Source organism: Paramisgurnus dabryanus, chromosome 4 (genome assembly GCF_030506205.2).
Source record: "Paramisgurnus dabryanus chromosome 4, PD_genome_1.1, whole genome shotgun sequence".
Classification (NCBI taxonomy): Eukaryota; Metazoa; Chordata; class Actinopteri; order Cypriniformes; family Cobitidae; genus Paramisgurnus; species Paramisgurnus dabryanus.
In genome coordinates, this window is record NC_133340.1 from 20,757,225 (window position 1) to 20,783,694 (window position 26,470).

At 40.8% G+C, this 26,470-nt stretch overlaps 2 protein-coding genes across 2 annotated transcripts in view; both read left to right on the top strand.

Moving 5' to 3' along the window:
• The window catches only part of LOC135752240 (uncharacterized), a 40,904-nt gene extending 34,692 nt beyond the window's left edge, over positions 1 to 6,212 (top strand). The window contains exons 70-82 of the mRNA XM_073814584.1: positions 1,295 to 1,458; positions 1,580 to 1,735; positions 2,176 to 2,235; positions 2,313 to 2,403; positions 3,014 to 3,062; positions 3,152 to 3,242; positions 3,663 to 3,752; positions 4,029 to 4,134; positions 4,981 to 5,070; positions 5,157 to 5,237; positions 5,346 to 5,429; positions 5,564 to 5,699; positions 5,819 to 6,212. Coding sequence (XP_073670685.1) covers positions 1,295 to 1,458; positions 1,580 to 1,735; positions 2,176 to 2,235; positions 2,313 to 2,403; positions 3,014 to 3,062; positions 3,152 to 3,242; positions 3,663 to 3,752; positions 4,029 to 4,134; positions 4,981 to 5,070; positions 5,157 to 5,237; positions 5,346 to 5,429; positions 5,564 to 5,699; positions 5,819 to 5,954 — 1,334 coding nt within the window. The 3' untranslated portion in view covers positions 5,955 to 6,212. The remainder of the gene's footprint in view (positions 1 to 1,294; positions 1,459 to 1,579; positions 1,736 to 2,175; positions 2,236 to 2,312; positions 2,404 to 3,013; positions 3,063 to 3,151; positions 3,243 to 3,662; positions 3,753 to 4,028; positions 4,135 to 4,980; positions 5,071 to 5,156; positions 5,238 to 5,345; positions 5,430 to 5,563; positions 5,700 to 5,818) is intronic.
• A 4,224-nt stretch (positions 6,213 to 10,436) lies between these two features.
• Positions 10,437 to 23,990, top strand: LOC135760483 (uncharacterized). Its single transcript, XM_065274478.2, has 5 exons — positions 10,437 to 10,655; positions 10,836 to 11,129; positions 22,619 to 22,716; positions 22,799 to 22,902; positions 22,997 to 23,990. Exons 1-5 carry the CDS (start codon positions 10,568 to 10,570, stop codon positions 23,130 to 23,132), a joined length of 720 nt encoding a protein of 239 aa, XP_065130550.1. The 5' UTR covers positions 10,437 to 10,567; the 3' UTR covers positions 23,133 to 23,990.
• Positions 23,991 to 26,470: the final 2,480 nt, after the last annotated feature.

A 26,470-nucleotide genomic window follows, 5' to 3' on the forward strand; every position in this document is an offset into this window, starting at 1 on the left:
ACAGGAATCCAATCTATTTTAACTCTCGCTTAAACGGAAAGCTCTGACTAGCTGCGTTTCAGTTAACCTTTGAATTGCACAAATTGACATTGCAAATTGAAAATACGACCAATAGAAAAACATCAGTTGCCATTGGCTGTGTTTCCATTGGCTGTATTTTAATGGAAATGCAGCTTCTGTCGGTTTTGGTAAATAAGTAAAGAGCAGCAGCTCATTTGTATTTAAAGATACAGACACAAAACCTTGACATGACCTTACTATGTCGATATTAAAGGAAAACAATCACCGTTTTTCAATATTTTACTATGTTCTTACTTCAACTTAGACTAATTAACACATACCTATCTTTTTAATGCGTGCACTTAATCTTTGAACAGCACATCATGAATGTGTTAGCATTTAGCCTAGCTCCATTCATTCCTTAGGATCCAAACAGGGATGAATTTAGAAGCCACCAAACACTTCCATGTTTTCCCTATTTAAAGACTGTTACATGAGTAGTTACACGAGTAAGTATTTTCTAAGCGATTTTCTAAGCAGATAAAAATTTGAAATATATTTTATGGCAGAAGAGCACTTAGTTTGCTTCGACTTTGGCGCGCAGTAACATCATCACTCCTGACTCCTCCCCCTCTCGCTCAAACTTCCGTCAATATTACTGCACCTGAGGTCAAAGTGCTGCAAACTAAGTGCTCTTCCCCCATACAAGATAGTTATCATTTATTATCCGCTTAAAAAATGTCCACGTTTTATTTTGTGCCACCATAATTATTTGTGTAACTACTCATGTAGTGTTAGGTGGCTTCTAAATTCATCCCTGTTTGGATCCTGTAATGAATGGGGCAAGGCTAAATGCTAACACATTCACGATACGCTGTACAAAGATTAACTGAAAGCATTGATAAAAGATAGGTATATATTAAATAGTCTAAGTTGAGGTACGAACATAGTAAAATATTGAAAAACGGTGGTGTTTTCCTTTAAAGATATCAAGGTTAAATTTTCACAGTGTGTTTTTTACATTATGTAAGATGATTTTACATAGAAAAAAGTAAAAATGTGATAAACTGGTAAGTGCTAATGTAATGAACACTAAGACAATAATAACAAAATTGCTGTACAATAGTTTTGAATGAGAATCATTAAGAACTCAGCATTCCTTCGCAGCTCCTCTGTAGTACCAAGCAGCCTCAAATAAATACGAGCCAAAGATTTTCATCCTCTCCACACTATGCTGTGTTTATGTTGACTTACGTTTAATATGTGAGTGTTTATCTCATTCGATCTAATACAGATGGAAGTAATTGGCCTGTGGGTGGGAGCTTTTACTATGGCCTGGAGGCCTCCGCGTATGCGCTCCTTGCATTTGTCAAAGCCAGAGATTTCCAGAGAGCGGCTCCAATTGTCAAATGGCTCAATAACCAAGCGCGTTCCGGTGGCGGATATGGCACCACTCAGGTATTTAACAGACAGTAGTAGGCTACATACATGCATATCTATTAGCATGTTGGCTAAATATAAGAACAGACCATACACCCAGAGCTTAAAATTTAGTTCTTCTCACACATCACCATTCCAGGCCACCATCATGGTATTCCAGGCTGTGGCCGAGTACAGGATCCAGGTAAAAGACGTCAAGTCAATGGACATGGAGCTGACCATCCGGGTGGAAGGCATGCGGCCCGTTGTGTGGACTTTCAACAAAAACAATGCTTATCTTACGAGGACAGAGAAGGTGTGTGTGTGTGTGTGTGTGTGTGTGTGTGTGTGTGTGTGTGTGTGTACCTGGTAATTATCACATCCCCAGAAAGATAGGAATACCAGTAAATATTGACCTTGTGGGGACATTTATGAGGTCCCCATGAGGAAACAAGCTTATAAATCAAACAGGATGATTTTTCTCGAAAATCTAAGGTAGCAGAGAGTTTTCTGTAATGGGTGGGGTTAACGTTTGGGTTAGGGGAAAGGAATAGAATAAAATATACAGTTTGTATAGTATAAAAACCATTATGTCTATGGAATGTCCCCACAAAACATGGAAACCAGAGTGTGTTTGTGTGTGCGTTTGTTGACAGATGTTAGACAGAAATCTACACAAGTGATATGAAGGATCTGTTTAGTGAATGTAATTTTGATTATTGTTTTATTATTTTACATCACATTGTTCGTTGACAGATCCCATCTAACAGAGAGATCACCATCACTTCCACAGGTTATGGAGAGGCCTCTGTTACCGTAAGTAAATAAAAAGCAATGCTCCAAACTTAGACACTTTGCTTAACTTAACCTATGTGTTATTAATCTACTTTCAGGTTATGACTACGTACTATGCCAAACCTAAAGAGAGAAGCACTGACTGCAAGAACTTTGAGCTCGAATTGTTGTTTGAAAAGGAGGATCGAGGTCTGATTTTCATTGCATATAAATGGCATTATTATTATTATGAATATGTGCTTTATACAGTATATACTTTGCAGTATATCACATACAGTAGTGAGGCATTAAGGGAAATGTGCCTTGCCTAAACAAATGGGTTTTCACATTTTTGTCAGCCAAACCCCATTGACCTTAATTATTTACTTGACGTACCCTCAAGAGTATTTAAATAAATATTTTAATTATTTAATAGCACATTTGCATGTTTAACAAAAACTTTTATTTTTCATCCATTTTCATCTGTAGTATTTTACATAGACTAGTTATTAGTATTGCCTGTTATTGGACCTTTATCTGGTATTTGTTTATTGGTACATAAAACGTATCTGTCTGTTTTGCATGAGTTCTCAGTTTTATGTCGTGGTATACTGTATTTGTTTTGTAACATTTATATATTTAAATTCTTCAATTATTTATTTACTTTTCATGATTTCATTATAACTGAAAAAAACTCAACTCACAATCCCCCTGAAATTCCCCACGAACCACCAGGGGCTCGCAAACCCCAATCTGCAAAACCCTGCCTTAACATATTCTCTCTCTCTCTCTCTCTCTCTCTCTCTCTCTCTCTCTCTAGTCACTTATCATGGAGCGAGTGAAAGTTACAAACTCACCATCAGCAGCAGGTGGACAAACGCTTCTCTGTTAATCTGCAGAATTACATGTGAATATTTCTTTGGAAATGCTCTGAGGTTTATTTTGATTTTTTTTTCAGATATCTGTCTACTGATAGAGACGCCACCATGTCTATACTTGATGTGTCCTTACTGACCGGCTTTGTTGTGGATGAGGCCGATCTAAAAGCGGTAAAAAGCTTGCATCATGATTCAAAATTTAGTTTCAGTTTTAAAACTGCACTGCACAAAATGATTTTCAAGAAAACATTTACTTAGTATTTTTGTCTTGTTTTAAGTAAAATTATCTAAAAATTCTTACATAAAGATGCTTTTTCTTGTCTATCTTCAAGAGTTTTTTCTTACCCCATAGGCAGATATTTTTGGTCTAAAAACTAGACTTATTTTCTTGGGTCGTTTTGCTCATCAAGAAAAAACATCTTAATTTAAGAATTTGTAGATATTTTTACTGAAAACAAGACAAAAATACTAAGAAATGTTTTTCTTGAAAATATAAAAAATTTATTCAATTTTTTTCAAACTAAACTGGCTTAAATCTTGACGATAGAGGTGATGATGAAAGCTCTCCAACTCTCTGTTCTTCTCTTGCAGCTGTCGACAGGACACGGCAGACTGATTCAGAAGTTTGAGATGAATACGCAGCTGTCAGATCGAGGATCTCTCATTCTCTACCTGGACAAGGTATCTGTGTGACTTTGACACATTTAAGTCCCAAACATTATTGAAAACAATAAAAATGTAAAACTAACAATGATTTTAAAACTTTTTCAAGTTTACAATATGACTATGAATACAGAGGGCCACTTCTCCATTTTCACAGAGAAAAACAAAAGCTAATCTTGATTTACATATGCACTGATATCCACATGGGCTGTTTCTGTTTACGACGTGTGTATTACCTGTACTTTGTTACTGTAAATGCTCAGTTTCTGTAAGCTATCGTTTTACACACTGCAGATTCCTCATCAATCGAAAAACAAAGTGACCTTCAGACTGCACAGGGTTATGGATGCAGGTTTTCTTCAGCCAGCTGCAGTCACTGTATATGAATATTACTCTATAGGTATGAAACAAATTCATTAACACCTTATTTATTAAAAATCCCATTCTCCGTTCAGTTGCATCACTTACAGTACAGGCATGTTGGATAAAGACTTGCAATATCCACAAATGTAGAAGATGAATTAACATAACACTGTACAAGTAAACATCATTGTCTTCTATGACATGTATAATATCATCAAATGAAGTGCTCAGATGCAAAAGCCCCTAAACACCACCTTCAGTAAAAATGGATCAATTAAACAATGATTTTAATGCTCCCGGCATGTATTATATGTTAATCAAATCATTTTGCTTCAAATCTGCTTAATCCCGTCCTCAAACCATTTAGAAATATCGGGTTGTTGGCAGAATCCAAACAAACATTCAAGTCCTTAAAGTGCATGAAATATGAATGTGAAACAACCATGGATCCTGGTTAAACTTGTGTTCCTTATGAGCACTTGGTCCTGAATACAACCCGAAAGTTGCAGCCACATGCATCACAGTGCCCCCTAATCAATCCCTCCAGAAAAACGCAATTATGCGATCGCACATATATCTTAGCAGAAAGTTGAAAAATGTTGCATTTACTTGACACAAGTGCAGCCATGTCCCTGTTGCCATGGGATTGTTCTGAAGTGATGTGATTGAAAAGGTTTTTGACATTTGTAAAAAATAACAACCATAACCTTTTCATTGCAATAAAATAGAAAGTACAGAGCCTAAACATAAGAAACTGATCAAAAATACTCATTTACAAAAAACATGTCAGATGCACATTGAAACCATTGTTTCTTAATATTGTATTATCTGTGGTACCACCACAACAAAATGTACCCCTGTGATGTCGTTTCTCTATGTTTAGAAAATCGCTGTATGAAATTTTACCATCCGACCAGAAAGGAAGGAGCTCTTAAAAAAATCTGCAATAAGGAAGTCTGTGAGTGTGCCGAAGGTACAGTATTACAATATTTCATGAAGAAAATACAGTAATACTGTTAATCTGCAGGATGTTAATGTCTCTCTTCATTGCTGTTATAGAAAACTGCAGTATTCAAAGAAAAGAAAAAATCGATGAAGCTCTGCGAAATAAAAAAGCCTGCGAACCGACAATAGATTATGGTAAACCCCCTAAAATACATCTGTGTACTACGTATTTGTTTGTATGTTTTGCATGTTTTGTGTGTGCATGCAATAATTCACTACTGACATTTTAATGCATTTTCATAGTTTTTAAAGCTGTTCTTCTTAATGAAGACGACGACCTCTCATTTGTTTCTTACACCATGCGGATTGAGATGTCCCTCAAGAAAGGTACGATTTTGGTCATTTTAATTCAGTATTCAGTTATTGCTTCATGGCTCACCCATCATGTCTCTCTGTTTTGCTTTATGATAGAAGTTAAAACTATGCATCGGTCATGTCTCAACATACTTTTAATTATGTAGGGCCAGAGAAAGACGTTGTGGGGAAGAACCGTATTTTTACTTCACAAATCTCCTGCGAAAAAGCTCTGGGTCTAAAGAAGGGCACCAGCTATCTGATCATGGGCCAGACTAAAGATGTACAACTGGATGGTCGAAAGTGAGTGCATTTTTACGTTATCATATTTAACCTGTGATGTTACACACATTGTTACACACATTCGTTGGTAAGTTATTAAAAACCTTGTTTGAACGGGTGTCTGTTTGATTTTTCTTCAGTGGTCAGTACGCTCTGGGTGAAAGGACATGGGTGGAGCATTGGCCAACAAAGGCCGAAAGTGAGTCCAGCCCTCAGCTCAAAGCCAAATATAATGGCATGTTGAGTCTCCAGCACGACCTCCGCTATGGATGTTAATATAAATGCGTTCACCGCCGATCGCTGCTTTGTGCTTTGAATCATCAACATACAGGACCGAACTTGCATGTTAAATTTGAGCTAAATATAGACAGTTAAGTATTGTTGTTTCAGCTATAAAGGATTTGTGGAAGACAACTGTACGGCTGGTCAATGCTTTCTGCTTATTTCTTCTGTTGTATTATCAGCGCAAATGTTAAAATACAAACCTTTATCCACGTGTAAGCAAACTGATGAAATAAAGATGGTCTAGCATGAACAGTTTTACTGCCAAGTCTTGCTTGCACACAAAATGAATTTTCCAAACCCAGAACAACCAAAAGAAATAATAAAAGATAAGAAATAACTGGCTACCAAGCTAACAGAGAAAAGTTCTAAAAATGTTCTTTAAAAGTAAATATAGAAAACAGTTGTTTTAAGCAATGTGTGAATATTAAAACTTGTCATTATCATATTGTTTGAAAATTATAGATGTAAAATTCCTCTAATGTTCAGACAACCCAGAAACGTTCTTACAACATTAAAAAAAGTAGCCTGGTCCAACCAGACTCTCGTACATTCATTTCATTTGTACAGAGAGTCTGGCCACGCTCCATTGCAAAGCGTTACTTCTGTTAAGGAGGGTCCTCTGTTGAAGTTTAAAACTATTAGATCTGCCCACTCTGCATCTGCCATAACCAATCGCTAACGTTTGGTCGTGACGTATGTAACTCAGTCTGGCATACGACCTCAACATCATCGTTCTTAGCCACCCCCCTCTGTTCGCTGATTGGACCTGCAGATTTTTGCAGGTGAAAATTAAACTCTACAGAGCAGTCCCAGACGTAGGGCCCTATTTTAACGATCTAAGCGCATTGTCTAAAGTGCACAGCGCAACGTGTAAATGGGCATGTCCGAATCCACTTTTGCTAATTTAACGACGGGAAAAATGGTTTGTGCGCTGACTCATGGTCGAAAAGGGTTGGTCCTATTGTAATGGGAGTATTTTGGGCGTACCGTGCAGTAAACCAATGAGAGTCTCAGCTCTCATCCCCTTTAAAAGGCTGTTGCTCTGGCACTATGTCTAATCCCTATTTAGATGACGGACTTTGTAAACTGAAAAACTAAGCGGAGGAAGAAGATCCCCAGTTTAAGATTAATGTTAAATAATTGTGTTGTTTTTCACTTGTATTGAAATTGTTATTTTTTTATTAAAACCTTTAAAACCCGTTTTCTTTTAGTCATGGAAGTAAAAAAGCAGGCTTGTAATTCCTTTAAATGTATGGCTATCCAATATCATCAAAAAATAATTTACAAGTATGTAAGATAAGGTTTGTACTCTAAAAATACTTTATTTGTAACAAAAAGGAGATAAAGAATTTACAAACGGCTCTATGCGCGTTTCAGCACTTTGGACAGCGGTTTTTTTAGCAGAGTTTTTTTTTAAGCATGACTTAAAAATGTTTCTCATCTCACCATATCCGCAGGTACAGAGTCATCATATAATAAATCCGTGAGGTAGCATTTAAAAAAACATTTAAAATGCATTTGTTTAAAGCAAAGCATTTATTTACTTACCAGGCTGCAGGTCTCATAATTAGTCCTCATTTATGTCCAAGAGATTCAATAATAATCTTTTACATTCAATCCTTTAATCTTTCATATTTAAAAGCATTTTTGTGCTGCTGTGCATTCATGTACTTTGTGATAAGCAAACCCGCGTTGTCCTCCCGTTTATAGGCGCATACTAATGCGCTCTTTAAATAACATAAAACACATTCTTGAAATCATTCTTGAATCTTTCTAGCCATCAAAAACTTGCCGACATAAACAAAGGGACTCAATCACCAGTGCAATGGATTTTTGTTTGTGTTATCCACAAGAAGGCCTAAATTGATTCTGAAATCTAATTGGTTAAAAAATGGTTTACAATTAATGGTGAACAAATGATGTTTTATAAACAAGGTTTGGGAGGAGCCGATCAGTCAATGAACAAGGCTGGCTCTCGATCACTAATCAACACAACAATTTAGTACCAGCTCTATAAATAATAAAGACTCCTTACCCTCATTCTCCGGAATTATCGCAAACCCACCTCCACCCCTTCGCTTCACTATGTACAGGACCGCAACCGCAAAACGATAGAGCCGGACTCGTTCCTGAGTCCAAACGCACATCAGGCCGAAGCCGTTTCTGGTCTGTTTTTCGGGGTTGTTGCGGACAGAGGTGTAAAATGTGCCATGAGTAAAAGTCCTCTCCAGTATTTTGTTCCAATCACCTGGATTTGTTAATTAGCACAGTTTTTCAGCAGGAGGTGACCTCCTGACTCGTTGGTGTTTTAAGCCCTCAACGAAGCCTTCAAGGCAGCGCTGCCTAGAAGACACTGCACGCCCCCGAGCGTTTCAGCCAATCACAGCACTGGTTCTAGATATCGAGCCTTCCGCCAGCTTCTGGCAGTTTGAGCTCACCGTTGGTCAGGTGAGTAGCGCAGATATCGTAAGATAGGAATGTGACTGTACTTGAATTCAGCTCAAAATGTTTCGAGCGTTTAAGTGATGTGTTTCCACGTGTCTGTGGCACGACTTTCTTTTTTGTGCCAGTTTCACGTATTGGTAACTCATTCTTTTTCTTATTATCGTTAGTGATGGGCAGAGCGAGGCTTTGTGAAACACTGAAACAGTTGAATCAATTGTGTCGAGGCCTCGAAACATGGATTGAAACTGCCTCCACAGTGACACCTAGTGGTCATTTGCACGTATTGCCATAGAGCAGCCTTGACAAGGTTTTAGAAGAGCGCTGACAAATTGTATCCCACATGTTGTGTAGTTGATACAAATGATCAGGTGGGAGAGTGGATAGTGTCCTCGACTCGCATGCAAAAGCCCTTTGATCGAACCCCGGGAAACGCATTGTTATTACCGTCGTCACAATTAAGCTACATATTTTTTGTTGTTGTTTTAACATCTGTTTGACAACTACATGAGCTTTTAGGCTCATCATTGTCAATAACTATAAGCTGGTCTATTTAATAAATAAATTGAATAGAGATAAATACCACATGAACAATAAGAAATTAATAAAATATATCAAGCCACCATGTCACATATAAATATCTGCTGTGTGTGGAAGGACTTAGCCTACTTCTTTTTTTACAGATAATTTCTCCAGCCTTTGAAAAACTCCTCTCACAAAAACCCACAAGGTCGATATGCGTTTATTTCACTTTTATACAGATGTGCGATTGTGTTGTCTGTTCCCGACCGTGCCAATCAAACGCTGATTCGGCAGACCACACCTGATGAAACACTTAGTGAAACACTTCGTGGCTTCGTTTGGTCATAGTCACGTGACATGGCTGTTTTGAATCACGCTTCGGATCAGTGTTTCGACACATCTGCGCTTCGGGATCTCGCAAAGCTTCGGAACAACTGTTTCGCGTCAGCCATCCCTAATTATCGTACAATTGTCGCTTGGGATTAGAACAACTTTCTGTTACATAAAATGACATCCTCACTCTAACCCTAACGTCATGTGATGATGGTTTAAAAGGATACGACTTTTTTTATAAACCAATACATTAAGTGACATCCTAGTGCAAACAGCAAATCTAACCCCAAACCGAAGCGACAATTGTTTAAAAATAGGAAGAACAGTTGAGTAACCAATACGTGAAACTGTCACGGAAAAGAAAGTTGTGTCAGGGGCACGCAATGTGGTGGAAATACGTGACAATGTCACGCAAAACTGAGCAAAATAATGCGTGACTATTTCACGGATATTTGTGAAATCATCTTGAACATTTATTAAAATGTAATAAAATCAGTCTTTATCTCAATCCTTGCACTTCATATTTTTTGTGCACAGCAGGTTAAAGTAACACATTACAAATGTAACATCAGTAACATTTTAATCAACAATATTTAATTTAATTATTCCCACATTTTAACAAATTTTTTTTATTTAAAATCAAGAGACTGAAATTTCATAAAACAGAGAGAACTGAACTGTATGTATTTGTATATTTTCTGCTGATCTGAGAAGAGGTAGAAGGACATCCCTATCTGTCACAGGCTTTTTCTCTAGTGACATACTGAAAATACAAAACTAGTGGGCTACATTATGGCCTAATCTGATTTTTAAAAATCTATTTAGTTTAAAAAAAGGAGAAGATACTGGACTGTTTGAAAGGATTCTTTATTAATTCATAATATTACTGTTTTGTTACGTTATGATACCTCAGTGACTGTGTAGAGACACTGCCCCTACACTGACAGCCATGATAAAACTTCCTATGCTAGCATAAGAAATATCTTAGACAAATGATAGCTATACCAGTTAGAAACTGAGAAAACACAGATTAAAATTATATTACTTTAGAATTCCTTGTATAAACTGTTCAGGCTGTGTGACAAAAACTCTGATCATAAAAAAATACTGTTTTACCCTAAAATGTGTTTTGTGTGGATGGAATTGGCACATGTGGCTGTTTTCGTCTGATTTAGTAAGTGCGGTATAAAAACCAAGCAATGTTGCAACTGCCACATGTTGCAACTGTCCCCACTCTTCCCTATATATAATCACAGTGCACATTATTTTGAAAACCACAGATCATCTCGGGACATACTGAGCAAATAATGGCATTAGAAGACTTTTATGAAAATATTCAACATAGAAATGCTAACAGGAGCAAATCTGAACCTCGAACATCGAGTCAGAACCGAGGTAAGAGGGAGGGTTGAACTGGTGTTGCATGTCACTCAAATTTGACGAAAAGTTACTGCAAATACTTTGATCTTTTCTCTATTCTTGTGCAAGACAATTTAGCAATTTACTTGATTTAAAACTTTACTTCTCATAATTTAAAGTGTGTCATTTTGTCTTTGTTTTTGTCCTCTTTAACAGGAAGAAGCAGATGGTTTGTGCCGATCACGGTGTTACTTGGGCTCATATGTGTTCTTCTGGTGGCCGCCCTTATAGTGCAGTATATCCATCTCACATCAGAGAAAGACCTGAAGATGAGCTACATGGACATATCTAAAGAATATAATGAAACTCTGAACGGCCTGAAGATGAATTACAGTCAACTGACAAAAGAGAGAGAAGAACTACAGAAGAGATTTAACTCTATGAGCCAAAAGAAACTGGAGTTAGAGACCAAAGTCAAGAATTTGAATGATGCACTAATGAAGAAATCAGGTATGTAGAAATTAATTGGTTTGGAGTTTTTTTCTATTCTTTTGTCATTTTTTTAAAAATAACCAGCAAATATAAGATGTCTGCCCAATGTGCAGATCATGTCTATAGGGAATGTGGAGTTGACGTCACGAGTTGTTGCATTATGAGTAATCCGCCATATTTGCAGGATCGCGTCCTATCCCGCTGTATTAGAGTTCATGTGTTGGAGGTTGTTTTTGTATTTTCTGTCGAGATTTTAATAAACTTCGATATGTTTGGTCAGTACTGCTCGATCAAGCAGGTCACGCGATCGTTCAGGAAGGAAACTGAACTACGGAATACGTTTTTTCAGCTTTTGTTCATGGAAAAAACAAGGGAAGCCGGTGCAAGAGATGACGAAAAGATGGCGGATCGCGTGGTTTGCCTGCTGCAATCAGGAAAAAAAAACGTTTACTTTTCAAAATGTGTTCGCTGCATTTTCAGTCATTCAGTAATTTGTGTTTAATAAAAGCAGAACCACTTAAATTGTCTTGTTTTTCTGCTAACACTGTCAAACTAACTTGTAAATGCAAGTTATCCCAGATAGCATGCAACCATTGAAACCATGTTAAAAATAGTTGATTTGTCAATGTTAATACCATTGAATCAATATCACGTTTGCACCCTCCATTAATATTGAAAAAATATTGAAATTTCAACAAATCACCATTATCGTGATCAGTGTTTGCTTTAGTTGGGCCCTTTACTCTTGTGTTTTAATGGTAAGTTTTCTTTGGCTGCTGAAGCAGTGTTTTAACAAAGATCTTTATGTTATCAAGTAGTTTAATTCTTGTAGATATACTTAAATTATATTAATGAAATACTGTTAAAGTTATGCAAAAACATCTTATGATTTTACAGTACTAGTTGGAAACTGTGTCAGGTCTATTATTTTGAGGATTACAAAACCACATTTAAAAAGTTAAACTACAGAATCTATCTCTGACATCATGAATCGGTCTATGAATCTCATCAATGGTGACGATTAACAAAAGAAAGCTTCATGCTGCAATGCATGCTGGGTATCATCGTATTACCAAACTAATTTATAACTCCCAGCATGCATTGCAGTTGATTGTTTTATATCAATTTGTTTGATGATTGTCACCATTATCGAGATTTGTAGGATGATTAATGATGTATGAATGTGTCAGCAATTTTTCTATTTGTCTTGTCACAGTGTATTTACAAACCAAAACAATTATTAATGTCAAAAACATAATCATGTAAAGCAGCTTAATTTTATATAATCTTGAATTCTTCACAAAAAGCAATCAGTTTCAACTTAACGTTGAAACACATCTTTCTTTTCCAATGCACATGTGTTTCTACATAAACACAAACAAACACTAATAAAAAGAAAAGAAAGATTTAACTTAGTGAATAACAAGAGTCAAGGACCCAACTAAAGCAAACACTGATCACAATAATGGTGATTTGTTGAAATCTCAATATTTTTTCAATATTAATGGAGGGTGCAAACCTGATATTGATTCAATTAAGTTAACATTGACAAATCAACTGTTTTTAACATTGTTTCAATGGTTTGCATGCTATCTGGGTATTGATTCATTCATTCATTTCTGATCACCCTAACCACATGAGTTATAAAAATAAATGTTTAGACAATTTTGACAATTGTAACAAATATTTTTTATTAAATGCAACTGCTCAAACCCACTGCTTGTGACTCTTTAAATAACATAACGTTAGCTAAATATTTAGCATTTTGTTTGTTTTAATAACTTGTCCAAAACAGAAGTGCCATCTTATGAACATCTTATGTTGATTCATCGAACAGAATACAATGGAGAATTTTTTTATAGAATCATAAAGATACGTAGGTATTAACACATTGTCACACTGCAAAATCCCAGGAGTTAAATTAACACTGCTCAGTGTTTATATAGGTCCATCTCTAGAGTGTTGAAAAAAGTAACACCGAAGAGAGTTAAAATCTGCAATCTGTGACTTTCTCCTCTCTATCACCATCTCTGTTTGAAACCTAAAATTGCATTTTAGATCTTACTTGTAGAGTTATTTTCTTATCCTAGGATTAGATGTTGTCTGTTTCATTTAAAGTCACCATTATTGTGATCAGTGGTTGTTTTAGCTGGACTCTTAACTCTTGACTGTTAGCTTGTTAGTTTTTTTAACCGTGTTTAAAACATATTGTTATAGCAAAGAAAAAAACTGTTGTGTAAATTGATATTGATAGTTAATGTACACTGTCAAATATAAACATTTAAATGAACAGATTTAATAATACAGTTTTTCCTCACTCATCAAAAGCATCTTTTTCTGTTAAAAACGAAATACTACAGTTTAAGGTCCAGAACTCTCATAGCAGTTTGTTATTCTGAAGGATTTTGATAGGGTGCACATAAAGCATTAACCCCTGCACAATGTAGATGCACAGACATCAAGAATCAGAGTATGAATCTCAACAATGGTGACAAAGAAAATGGTAAAAAAGTTCATTATTTATTCATGCCCCAGTGCATTCTGGGAGTCCTGGATGAGATTTGTAATTTGTTGATACCCAGCATGCATTGCAGCATGAAGCTTTTCATTTTATTGTCACCATCATTGTGATTCATACTCTGATTCTTGATGTTTAAGTGTCTACATTAAATGGCAGTTAATCTGTAAGTGTCAGTGTTTAAAAATGATTCAGAATGAAAAACTGTTATGAGGGAGCTGGATATCATACTACAGTATCATATTATTAACAAACATAATTACTTCTAGTAAGCAATCATTTTTAAAGGGGACATATTATGAGATTTTTTTAAAGATGAAAACTAAGTCTAAAATAGGTCTGAGCAAAAGTGTGCCGTTTTGGGTGTGTCATTTAAAATGCAAATGAGCGGATGAAGTGCAACCACTGATCACAATGATGGTGGTTTGTTGCAATTGAAACTCAATTGTGCTGTGAAATATTTTATCTTTCTCTTTCTCTCCATACTAAATGGTTGTGCTGTAGTTGGATAGTGCAGATAAAGGGGGCGGTATTACCTTATTCTGACATCACAATAAGGGCCAAATTACAATGACCTATTTTTCACATGCTTGCAGAAAATGGTTTACCAAAACTAAGTTACTGGGTTGATCTTTTTAACATTTTCTAGGTTGATAGAAGCACTGGGGACACAATTATAGCAGTTAAACATGGAAAAAGTCAGATTTTCATAATATGTCCCCTTTAAATAAAGTGTTATTTGAAAGTAAATCCTAACAACCATAGAAATGCACTAGTGTCTCCTCTTCAACCACAACAAACATGCGTTAAACACATGTAATTATAATAGTCAAAAAAGCTGAAAAGCTAAGACTAAGACTCAAGAGTCCAATTAAAACAACCACTGATCACAATAATGGTGACTTTAAATGAAACAGCCAACATCTAATCCTAAAATAAGAAAATAACTCTACAAGTAAGATCTAAAATGCAATTTTAGGTTTCAAACAGAGATGGTGATAGAGAGGAGAAAGTCACAGATTGCAGATTTTAACTCTCTCCGGTGTTACTTTTGTAACACTCTAGAGATGGACCTATATAAACACTGAGCAGTATTAATTTAAAGGGGACATATTATGAAAATCTGACTTTTTCCATGTTTAAGTGCTATAATTGTGTCCCCAGTGCTTCTATCAACCTAGAAAATGTTAAAAAGATCAACCCAATAACTTAGTTTTGGTAAACCATTTTCTGTAAGCATGTGAAAAATAGGTCATTGTAATTTGGCCCTTATTGTGATGTCAGAATAAGGTAATACCGCCCCCTTTATCTGCACTATCCAACCACAGCACAACCATTTAGTATGGAGAGAAAGAGAGAGATAAAATATTTCACAGCACAATTGAGTTTCAATTGCAACAAACCACCATCATTGTGATCAGTGTTTGCACTTCATCCGCTCATTTGCATTTTAAATGACACACCCAAAACGGCACACTTTTGCTCAGACCTATTTTAGACTTAGTTTTCATCTTTAAAAAAATCTCATAATATGTCCCCTTTAACTCCCGGGATTTTGCAGTGTAGATCCTGTGCTGTAGAGAAAAAAGATCTCAGCTTGCCGAAGTTGGTTGGGCAAAGACACCTCAGCGGAGGCTCGCAGTGTTTTCTCCACCCTTTCTCTCTCTCTCTCTCTCTCTCTCTCTCTCTATCTCTATCTCTTTCATTTAGGATTTGAGTTCGAGTGAGTGCGTTGCCTCTCCCTGTGTGTTTCACCAGCTTGCACAAAGAGTGATTTCTCTAAAAGAGCAGCACGTTTGAGCTTTGTGTCTTTTTAAAGACAGCCACTCTTTCGTTTCACGGTCGGGTGCGTCTTCTTAAAGATGGCATTCCGCCCGTGCTCCGTTTCTGGATGCGGTGTGTTCATCGCTCCCTGGGATGGCCACGAGCGTTGTCTTTCGTGTCTGGGGCTCCAGCACGCAGAGGCAACGTTCCGTGATAGTTCATGCTCCATCTGCGAGGGCATGACTATGGCGGATTTACGAAGACGGGTGTCGTTTCTCCAGGAACAGCCCCCGCCTTCCAAGCCTAGTACTGCTAGGAGCGCAGTTACTAGGCTTGCGAAGGATGATCTCCGTATAACGGTGCTGGGTCGGTCTGCTGGTTCGTCCAGTAGCTCCCAGCGCCCTGATCCATTGCCTGCGGAGGTCCCGATGGAGACGAGCGGCCCGTGTTCTACGGTGTCCTCGCGCTCTGTTGAGCCTCCACCGGAGACTTTGTCCACTGTAGCATCGGAGGGGGGGGGCTGTCAACCTCGGACGCCGATCCAGACCTGCTCCCTCCTTCGGGAAAGGTTGCGGGACCTGCATTCGACCCCGAGACGGCAGCCATGCTCGCTCGGGCAGCGGTCGGCTTGGAGTGGACTGAACCTCCCCCACCCGAACCGTCCCGCCTCGACGATTGGTACTTCGGGGGTGCCAGGGCTTCTCAGTCCTCGCCCCCAGTGCCTTTCTTCCCCGAGGTGCATGAAGAGCTGACGCGGTCGTGGAAAACCCCGTTTTCCTCCCGGAACCGGCCGTTTCAGCCTTCACCTCTCACCTCCCTCGAGGGTGGAGATGCCAGGGGGTACACTGGTATCCCGTCAGTGGAGCGGCCGGTCGCGATGCAGTTGTGTCCGGTCGGTGTCGCTTCCTCCTGGCGGGACCAGCCTACTCTCCCCTCACGGGCCTGTAAGCCTTTGTCCGCTCTAACCGGCACTGCTTACAAAGCCTGTGGGGAGGCAGCTTCAGCCCTGCATGCCATGGCATTGCTGCAGGTTCACCAGGCTAAGGCTCTGAGGGACCTGCACGCGGGGGTCATGATTTGGCGGAGTTCTCCGAGCGGCTACTGACCTGGTGCTTCGTGCCGTCAGTCGTGCGATGTCCACCCTGGTGGTCAAGGAACACCATATCTGGCTGTGCCTGGTGGACATGAAGGATGCTAATAAAACCCGGCTCCTGAATGCTCCGGTTTCCCAGGCTGGCCTGTTCGGCGAGACGGTCGAGGAGTTTGCCCACCAATTCTCCGCGGCCAAGAAGCAGACTGAGGCCATCGCTCAGATCATGCCACGTCCACGTCGGCACCTCAGCCTGCTCCTCGCCGAGGGCTCTTCTAAGAAGCGAGGAACCGGTCGTCAGCAGTCCGCTCAGCCCGCTTCAAAGGGTAGAAAAAGGAAGTTGAAGCGGCCCTGAGACGGGCGACCTAGAGATGGAGGAGATCGCTCTTCAGTAGAGGGTGAAGGCACCACTCCCCCACCGGAGGAGGGCCAGTTGGGGAATCCTTTGTTTCTTTTTTCTGTTCCGCCGACTTTTCAGTCGGCACCCACACAATCACAGAAAGAGCGAATTCCACTTTCATCTCTTGGTCTTCAGATAAGCGCCGGAGACACGAGCGGGCTCATAACCCCCCATCGTTCTCTGACTCATCAGAGGAGTACGAGAGCAACGCACGGGGTTATAACCCCACCGCGCACTCCAATCTCTCAGGGAGTAGGAGACAATCATGGGCTCATAACCCATCGTCTTCCTCCTCCTTCACCAAAGGGTGCATCGAGTGGTGTGAGGTGTCTTCAACAGAGCCTCTCTTACTCACCCACCCAGCAGCGGACTCAGGTGAGTGTTACCATACACAACACTGCTGTCGGTGCCGCCAATACGCACACACCGGCGATCTCCTCCGTTGCGCCCGCCGCGGTTACACCGATCGTGCCTTTAGTCCCTCTCGCACGGTGTCTGGGGCCGTGGGAACAGCTTCCCAGCCCGTCGCGTTGGCTTTTACGCACGATTCGTCTCGGCTATGCGATCCAATTTGCCCGGCGTCCCCCCAAATTCTCCGGCGTTCGTTTCACTGTGGTGAGAGCTGCTGATGCGCACGTCCTCCGTGTGGAGATCGCTGTCCTATTGGCGAAGGACGCGATCGAGCCGGTCCCTCCAGCTGAGATGAGGTCAGGGTTTTACAGCCCTTACTTTATTGTACCCAAGAAAAGGGGCGGCTTGCGACCGATCCTGGACCTGCGTTCGCTGAACCGTGCACTTCACAGAATGCCGTTCAAGATGCTGACGCCCAAGCGCATATTTCCATGCATTCGTCCAAACGATTGGTTTGCATCTATCGACCTGAAGGACGCGTACTTCCACGTATCGATTCTCCCCCGGCACAGGCCGTTTCTCCGCTTTGCGTTCCAGTACAAAGTCCTCCCATTCGGGCTCTCTCTGTCGCCCCGTGTATTCACCAAAGTAGTGGAGGGGGCTTTAAAACCCCTGAGAGAGAAAGGTGTGCGCATTCTCGCGTATTTAGACGATTGGTTCATAATAGCTCAAACACGTCAGACGCTGTGCGATCACAGGGATTTAACTCTAGAACACCTCGCTTGTTTGGGTCTTCGGGTCAACTGGGAAAATAGCAAGCTTTGCCCCGTGCAGAGAATCTCTTTTCTCGGGATGGAACTGGACTCGGTCGATTTGACAGCTCGTTTAACAGAAGCGCGTGTACAGTCGATTCTGACTTGCCTGAATACATTCAAGAGCAAGAGCGCGGTCCCGCTGAAACTATTTCAGAAGCTCCTGGGGCATATGGCAGCAGCCCGAGTGGTGTCACAGCACTCAGGCTGCTGCATATGCGACCGCTTCAGCATTGGCTTCACGACCGAGTCCCGAGGAGAGCGTGGCTGCGCGGCATTCACCGTGTTGTCATTACACCTGCGTGTCGTCGCACTTTCCCTCCGTGGTCATACCGTGCGTTTCTTCGAGCCGGTGTGCCTCTGAGACAGGTCTCCAGGCATGCAATAGTATGCACAGATGCTTCGGACACGGGGTGGGGGGCCACGTACGATGGGCTTGCGGCTTCGGGGGTCTGGACGGCACCCCAGCTGCATTGGCACATAAATTGCCGAGAAATGTGGCTGTATATCTTGCGCTCGTCCGTTTCAGCAACGAGTTATGGGGCAAAGATGTATTAGTTTGCACAGACAATACTGCGACCGTTGCGTACATCAATCGTCAAGGCGGTTTACGCTCGCGTCACCTGTCGCATCTCGCCCGTCACCTCCTCACTTGGAGTCAGAAGAATTTGAGGTCTTTTCGTAACATTTACATTCCGGGCACGCTCAATGTAGAGGCGGATGCACTCTCTCGGCCTGCGCGTCCCGGCGAATGGCGACTCCACCCCATAGCGGTTCAGCAGATTTGGAGACGTTTCGGCAAAGCGCAGATAGATCTGTTTGCTTCCCCAGAGATGGCCCATTGTCGCCTTTTCTATTCACTAGCCGACGACTCGCTCGGCGTGGATGCATTGGCACACAGCTGGCCGCGAAACATGCGCAAATACGCGTTCCCTCCGGTGAGCCTCATTGTGCAAACCCTATGCAAGATCCGGGAGGACGAGGAGAGCGTGCTGTTGGAGGCACCTTATTGGACAACCAGGAGTTGGTTTCCAGAACTCTCTCTCCTCGCGACAGCCCCTCCTTGGAAGATTCCCCTGAGGAAGGACCTTCTTTTTCATCAAGAGGGCACATTATGGCACCCGCGCCCCGACCTGTGGAACCTCCATGTGTGGTCTCTGGACGGGGCACAGAGGATTTGAGTGATTTACGGCAAGAGGTATATAACACTATTGCTTCAGCGCGAGCGCCGTCTATGAGGCAGGCTTACGCGCTTAAATGGAGCCTGTTTGTCGACTGGTGTTGTTCCCAAAGTGAGAACCCCCGAGAATGCCCGACTGGTGTTGTGCTTTTGTATCTCCAGCGTCGTTTGAAGAATAGGCTGTCACCATCCACTATTAAGGTCGATATTGCTGCGATATCAGCTCACCATTCACCCGTAAACGGTAAGACAGTGGGTCAGCACGACCTGGTCATTAAAGTTCTCAGAGGTGCTTGAAGACTGAATCCTTCGCATCCTCCCTCTATTCCTCCTTTGGACCTGTCCTTGGTGCTGAAATCACTCCAGGAAGCCCCATTTGAGCCTCTGCATAGTGTGAGTGTTAAATTTCTTACTATGAAGACTTTAACTCTCCTTGCTTTGGCTTCTGTTAAGAGGATAGGAGATATTCATGCATTTTCGGTCGATGATTCGTGCCTTCAGTTCAGGCCAGCTGCATCCAGCGTAACACTGAGACCCCGGCCCGGCTTCGTGCCCAAAGTTCCCACCACTCCTTTCAGAGATCAGGTGGTGAATCTGCAAGCGCTGACTTTGGAGGAGGCAGACCCAGCCATGGCTTTGTTGTGCCCTGTTCGTGCACTACGTGTGTATATAGACAGGACGCAAAGCTTTAGGACCTCAGACCAGCTCTTTGTCTGTTTCGGTGGTCAGCAGAAAGGGAAAGCTGTCACCAAGCAGAGGATGTCCCATTGGATTGTGGATACTATAGCCTTTGCATATCAGAAGCAAGACGTGCCTTGTCCATTTAATTTACGTGCCCACTCTACACGCAGTGTGGCATCATCTTGGGCACTGGCTCGCGGTTCCTCGCTAACGGATATTTGTAGAGCTGCAGGCTGGGCGACACCTAATACGTTCACAAGATTCTATAGTGTTCGTGTCGAGCCGGGATCCTCGCGGGTTCTTTCTGTTAACCAGTTAAGAACACAGAGGGTCGGCTCGTGTGTCGGCTTGGAGCCTCTATTTTGGTGCTGCACATTTGCACCATTATGGAAGGCCGTCTAGGCAAAAATGTCACAAAAACAGTTTTTGGCTCTCCTCCACCGCCCTGATAGCCAATGTTGCAGAGCATCCGCTGTCAGCCTATCACTGATTTATTCTCTGTAAACCTGTGTAGGCTAGGCGTCCACATTTGTCCCCTACTTGGGGTTCATTTGTGTGTATAGTCCGTGGGGTTTTAATCCTCCACGTTTTTCCTTAGCAGAGCCTGCTCTGCATCTCTCTGCATACCATGTATTGTTCAGAGACTTCTTATGAGCAACCTGTCGGTTGTTTCATATTTTTATGTCATCCATTTAACCTTAGGGGGTGGCTTCCGCAGTGTTCTAGCTCCGCTCAGTTTAGACGCTTCCCCAGTTCGCTGGTTCACTATCGTGGGTTAGGGAACAGGTAGTGACCGGCCTTCTGCATTTCGCCTTAGGTTCCGCCCCTTATGTGGAGGGCGGAGGGCTTTTATAGACACTGGAAGGGTTCAGCTGCAGTGGCGTTTTGGTAGGGATTCCCAATTCGTCGGTCACGACGTGACGTCTCCGTTCCCTTCTTTCAGGGAACGAGGGTTACATACGTAACCGAGACGTTTTTCATGGAGACCAAATCATTATTTTTACTTTTTTACTAACATTACAACTTGCTTCCAGAGTTCTTTTCTAAACATGGATGATGTTTAACTTCTAAACAACTGCTTTCAGAACAAGATACAAGTGTTCAACTATTCCAGCATCCACACACGTGATTTAGTAAACAAATCTTCTTTCTGATGTGATGTAATCACAAGTCAAATGGATATTTAACAAAAAATTATTACATTAAATCTCCAGTTTGCATTTGTTTTAGATTAATTTGAAGTCACCATTATTGTGATTAGTTTTTCCTTTAGTTAGGCATTTGTTCTTTGCCTTTCGTTGAACTAACTCTCCTCTTTTAGCAATTATAACAGAGTTTTATTAACCCTACTTGTTCATTGTTTGATGTAAAGGGAAATATATCATGACATATAAGGCTGCCTAAAATTAAAACGTGAAATTGTAAAATAACATTAAAGAGATAAAGTATAAAAAAATCATGTTCCATTATAATGACACAGTTTTGAAAAAGACTGTTGCAACGCTTTAGTTTTTTTTTTTTTTTTTGCATCAGAAAGACATCAACACTTCCGATACAAATCTCCACAATGGTGACAGTAAATGGTAAGAAAGTTGCACAATTTTATCATGGCACAATGCATGATGGGAGTAATAAATGAGTTTTCTACAATCCTGGTACCCAGCATTCATTGCGAGATGATGCTTTGTTGTTGATTGTCACACAGCAAAATCACCAGTGTTAAATTAACATTGCTGGTGTTTATATGAGTGACACTAGACCTGGTGGTCCCCATATAAACACCAGCAGTGTTGATTTAACACTGGTGATTTTGCTGTGCACCATTGTGGGGTTTCATAGTCTGATTGTTGAAGTCTCAGTGTGTCAGCAGAAAACCACAGATTAGATTTATGTGAATAAAACAACTCTTCAGGCTTTATGGATTATGGTTACAGTACAGAAGCATAACAGGATTGACAGAACATAAAATAACTTAAATTCAGGGACTTTTTTTGTTTGAGATTATTGAATCACAATAATTAACCACCAGCATATCAACAGTTTCAGACTTAATCTATTACATAATCTTCTGCTCTAACAAATGTGCTTTAGAAACACACTGTCATAAATAACAGAAGACAATGCCAAACTTCAAGACCCAAGTGCCCAACTACAGGAAACACTAATCGACACAGTGGTGACTAACTTTATTAACCAGATTTACAGCCATTCTTCATCCATGTAACTCTGCAAGCAAGTTTTGTAAAAAATTGTAATTTTAGTTTTCAAACAGAGATGCTGATAGAGACGCAAAAGTGATAGATTGCTGCTTTTTACACTTTTTAAAAGTGTAAGATGGATTCATGTTTACACACGGCAGTGTTCATTTATCTATTGCATTTAATATAATGACTTTCTTCATCATTTTATTATTACTTTTTCCAGAAAAAGAGCCAGTCTATAAGAAATTAGAGATAGTTTAATTTCAAAAAGTAAAAATAATGATTTGGTCTCCATGAAAAACAATATTTTAACTTTGTTTCAATGTAATTTGTTTATCTTGGGCTGAAGAACTATTTTGATTGATATTAAATTAAAAAAGTTTTAACCAAATCAAAAATATAGTTTCGGAAAAACGAATAAATGTAGCTGTAACAAATTACAGCAATTTTTTTAAGTTGATCTATATACAGCATTTTTTTTACGTTGATCCAAAGTTTCATTTTTTTCAGTGTACATATCCACTGAGGAGAAGAGTTGGTCTGATAGCAGGCAGTTCTGCAGGGATTGTGGTGGAGATCTGATCATTATCAACACTGGAGAGAAGCAGGTAGAGTTTATGTGAGTGAGTATTAGTGTATTACAGAATGACAAAAATTATCCATACAGTATTATTTGTTTTACACACACAGAGATACATATCTTCAATCGCCACAGGCGTAGTATGGATTGGTTTGTCTGACATAGCAGAGGAAGGAAAGATGAAATGGGTGGATAATACAACACTGAATAAAGGGTAAGAAAACAGTCACTGTGTACATGCATATTTACTTTGCAATGCAGTAATGGTTCTGTAATTCTGATCTGTTTATCCCATACACACTGTTTAGGTTTTGGGCTGAAAACGAGCCAAATGATTACTCTGGAAGTGAAGACTGTGTTGAACTGAATCCTAAAAAAACTGTCCTAAAAAACTGGAATGACATTCCATGCACAAACAAAAGAAGATGGATTTGTGAGAAATAGGGTCCTTTCTTCTTTTGTTGTGATTTTAAGCAGTTATTATGAAGTCGTTGTTGCATTCACTTAAGTTTCTGATTTATGTTTCTTTTAAAACTGTGGCAGCTTATTAACTGTATCACTTTATTTTGATTACATGTATCTACTTTAGAGTAAAATTAATAGTGTAAAATTGTTTGGGAACTAGATGGAAATGTAATTATTTTCCAGATGTAGACAAACAAACTGATAAACACCTCAACTCTTGACTTCCATCAAAGAGGACATTTATCCACCATTATCACCAAATCAAAACTCTAAATTGTGCTGTCAATTGTTCTCTCTCTCTCTCTCTCTCTCTCTCTCTCTCTCTCTCTCTCTCTCTCTCTCTCTCTCTCTCTCTCTCTCTCTCTCTCTCTCTCTCTCTCTCTCTCTCTCTCTCTCTCTCTCTCTCTCTCTCTTGCACCAAATGGTGGTTTCATGGTTGGATAGTGCATATTATTTAAAAATTGCAAACATTTAAAATAGTAAGTTCAAATGACTTATACATTTAATTTGATTATACTTAAAAATTGTACTGTTTACAGTTGATAACAATACACCACCATCACAGTGGTGTAATCATGTAAAGCAGACTGTTTCAAAGATCAACAAGTGCAACAACTGGATAAACTCAGTATTGTTTTAAACATCCTTTTGTTAGTTAAAAATGATTTTCATGTTGGGATGTCTGTGAAGTTTACTAACTCAGGTTCAGATCAGCCATCTGCACATCTGCCCTCACCCTGTTTATATATCAAATGAATTATTAATCTATTGAGTGAGAATAAGTTTGTGTAACTTGCAGATGGGCTTTTTGAAATAAAATATCTCAAAGTAACCTTACTCAAAATTCCAAAGAATCATTACACTTTGTTTTAAGTTTATCTCAGCAGTTTTAGCAATGATATAAAGAGAAGTGTATTGTGGCTTATGGAAAAGGGAAGTTTGTACTTTCAGAGTTAACTGATGGTCCTGATCATCCACAGCACCCAGCCTTCAGTTTGTCTTCTTTATCACACTCACGCTTCATAAATTTCTGCAAAAAAAAAAAACAACAACAACAAATGAGATTGAATCAGTGTGTTAAATAAAGGAGACAAACAGTGTGCAGGCATAAAGAACGTTTCGGTTACTCACGTAACCATGGTTCCCTGAAATAATGGGAACAAGCATTGCGTCAGTTTGCTGACGCTATGGGGGGAACTTCTGTTTACTCCGTGACTGAAGCCTATTGGTTAACGTCTGACCAATGGTGTTCGAACCCGCGATAGCGTGCCGCATGTGTTTCCGTGTAAGTGAAGGTAAGACGGCAAGTTAACTAAATGCGCCATGCAGTGTAATTCAATAGAGAGTATGAGAGTAAGCTAACCGAATGCACCGTGGCACATACATTAATAAAACAGCGGGCATACAGGTGAAATCAATGAGTGCACCATGATGCGTGTGTGTGAGTTTAAGCAGACAAAACCTGCGCTTGTAGGGAAGGGACGTCTAAGCTGTAAAATCTGACAAACGTAGATGGCGATGACCAGCCAGCCGCGTTGCAAATGTCAAAGATAGAAATCCCTGTAGACCAGGGGTGCCCAACCCTGCTCCTGGAGGGCTACCGTCCTGCAGACTTCAGTTCCAACCCAGCTCCAACACACCTGTCTGTAATTATCAAGCAACCCTGAACACCTTGATTAGCTGCTTCAGCTGTGTTTGATTGGGGTTGGAGCTAAAATCTGCAGGACGGTAGCCCTCCAGGAACAGGGTTGGGCACCCCTGCTGTAGACCAAGATGCAGCCATACTCCATGTAGAGTGCGCTCTGACACCAAGTGGACATTGTTCAATCAGGGAGGCATACGCCAAAGAGATAGCCTCGACGATCCATTTAGATAGTTGCTGTTTAGTAACTGATGCCCATAGAGTGATCTGCGAAGCTCACAAACAGCTGTTCTGACTTACGAAAAGTGGTGGAGCGGTTTGTTTAAATTCTTAGCGCTCTTACAGGACAGATAGAGTTAGGAGGCTGTTTGCAGTCCGCCGGTGGGAAAGCGAGTAAAAAGACCACCTGAAGCCTGAATGGCGTAAATAAAACTTAAGGAATGTACAGTAACCCGCTCTTGGTCTAAGGATTGCTTTCCTATCGTTAGGACCGAATTTGAGACAAGATGGATAGACGGAGAAAGAATGTAAACCGCCTACTTGTATAACCGATGGTATAGCCAGAAGGAGAACGATTTTAAACCAGAGGGCTCATAAGTCCGCCTGTTCGAGCAACTCGAAGGGCGGACCCCGTAAAAGCTTTAAGGACCAATAGATCCCTAGGCGGGACCGTGTGCGGTCGTGGCGGGTTGAGCCGACGGGCGCCTTTTAGGAATTTAATGACGAGGTCATGTTTTCCAATTGTGAGACCAGTGAGGATCCGCAAAAGCTCAGAGTCAGGCTGGGGGCGTGTCTCGCTGGGCTCTTCTGCAGCAGCGGCATCCTTATCCAAAGCCGCCCAATCCTCCAGTTCCTCCGAGGACGACAAATTGAGAGCATCCTCAACGCCAAAGAAGACCATGCCACTGGCGCTCGGCAGGGGGAGCTGGTCTTCCTGGAGACAGAGCACGCAGGGGAAGATCCGGCATGTACTCATCTCGGGCTGCTCTTCCGGTTCACGTCTCCGCTGCTTTTTGGGCGGGGGAGCACGGGAAAACATTTTAAAGGTGGTAATACTGGCACGCAGCACAGCGAGGGGAAGGAGCTCGCAGTGGGTGCAGCACGCTCCGTCGAGCGCGGACTCAGCGTGAGCAGGACCCAGGCAGGTGACGCACTCCAAATGACAGTCCTCCATGGCGAGCCTAAATGCCGAAGCGACATTTTGAAATGCTCTTTTAGGGGAAATTCTCTCTGGAAATTCGCTCTTTCTTATCTGCCGGAAAGCAGGCAGGGGAAGATGCAAGGCATGGAATCTGCTGCAGGGCTTAATTCGACAGCAAAGTAGGGCTTCTCTAGGAGCAGCAAGAGAATTGCACTGAAGGAGAAATAAGGTAAGCGAAATGGCATTCTAATCCACGTTATATAGAGCATAAGCCCCGCCCTATCGCAGGTTTCAACACCATTGGTCTGTAATTTTTACAAATCACGGAGAATTTACTTCAATCACGGAGTAAACAGGAGTTTCCCCACATAGCGTCAGCAAACTGACGCAATGCGAAGTGAACCGTATTGAAAGGGAACCACAGGCATACAGGAATATTACAAGAACACTTATCCCAGACTTAAATGCATGTTTGAGCTGCTTTAATTAAAAAACATCTTGCACTGACACATCTTAACATCAGTGCCATTGTTT

Bases quoted from the DNA above. Each gene is read 5' to 3' on its own strand.
- LOC135760483 (XM_065274478.2), top strand. From the start codon at position 10,568: ATGGCATTAGAAGACTTTTATGAAAATATTCAACATAGAAATGCTAAC. The intron at 10,656-10,835 runs GTAAGAGGGAGG...CCTCTTTAACAG, and splicing joins AACATCGAGTCAGAACCGAG to GAAGAAGCAGATGGTTTGTG. The intron at 22,717-22,798 runs GTAGAGTTTATG...TTACACACACAG, and splicing joins TCAACACTGGAGAGAAGCAG to AGATACATATCTTCAATCGC.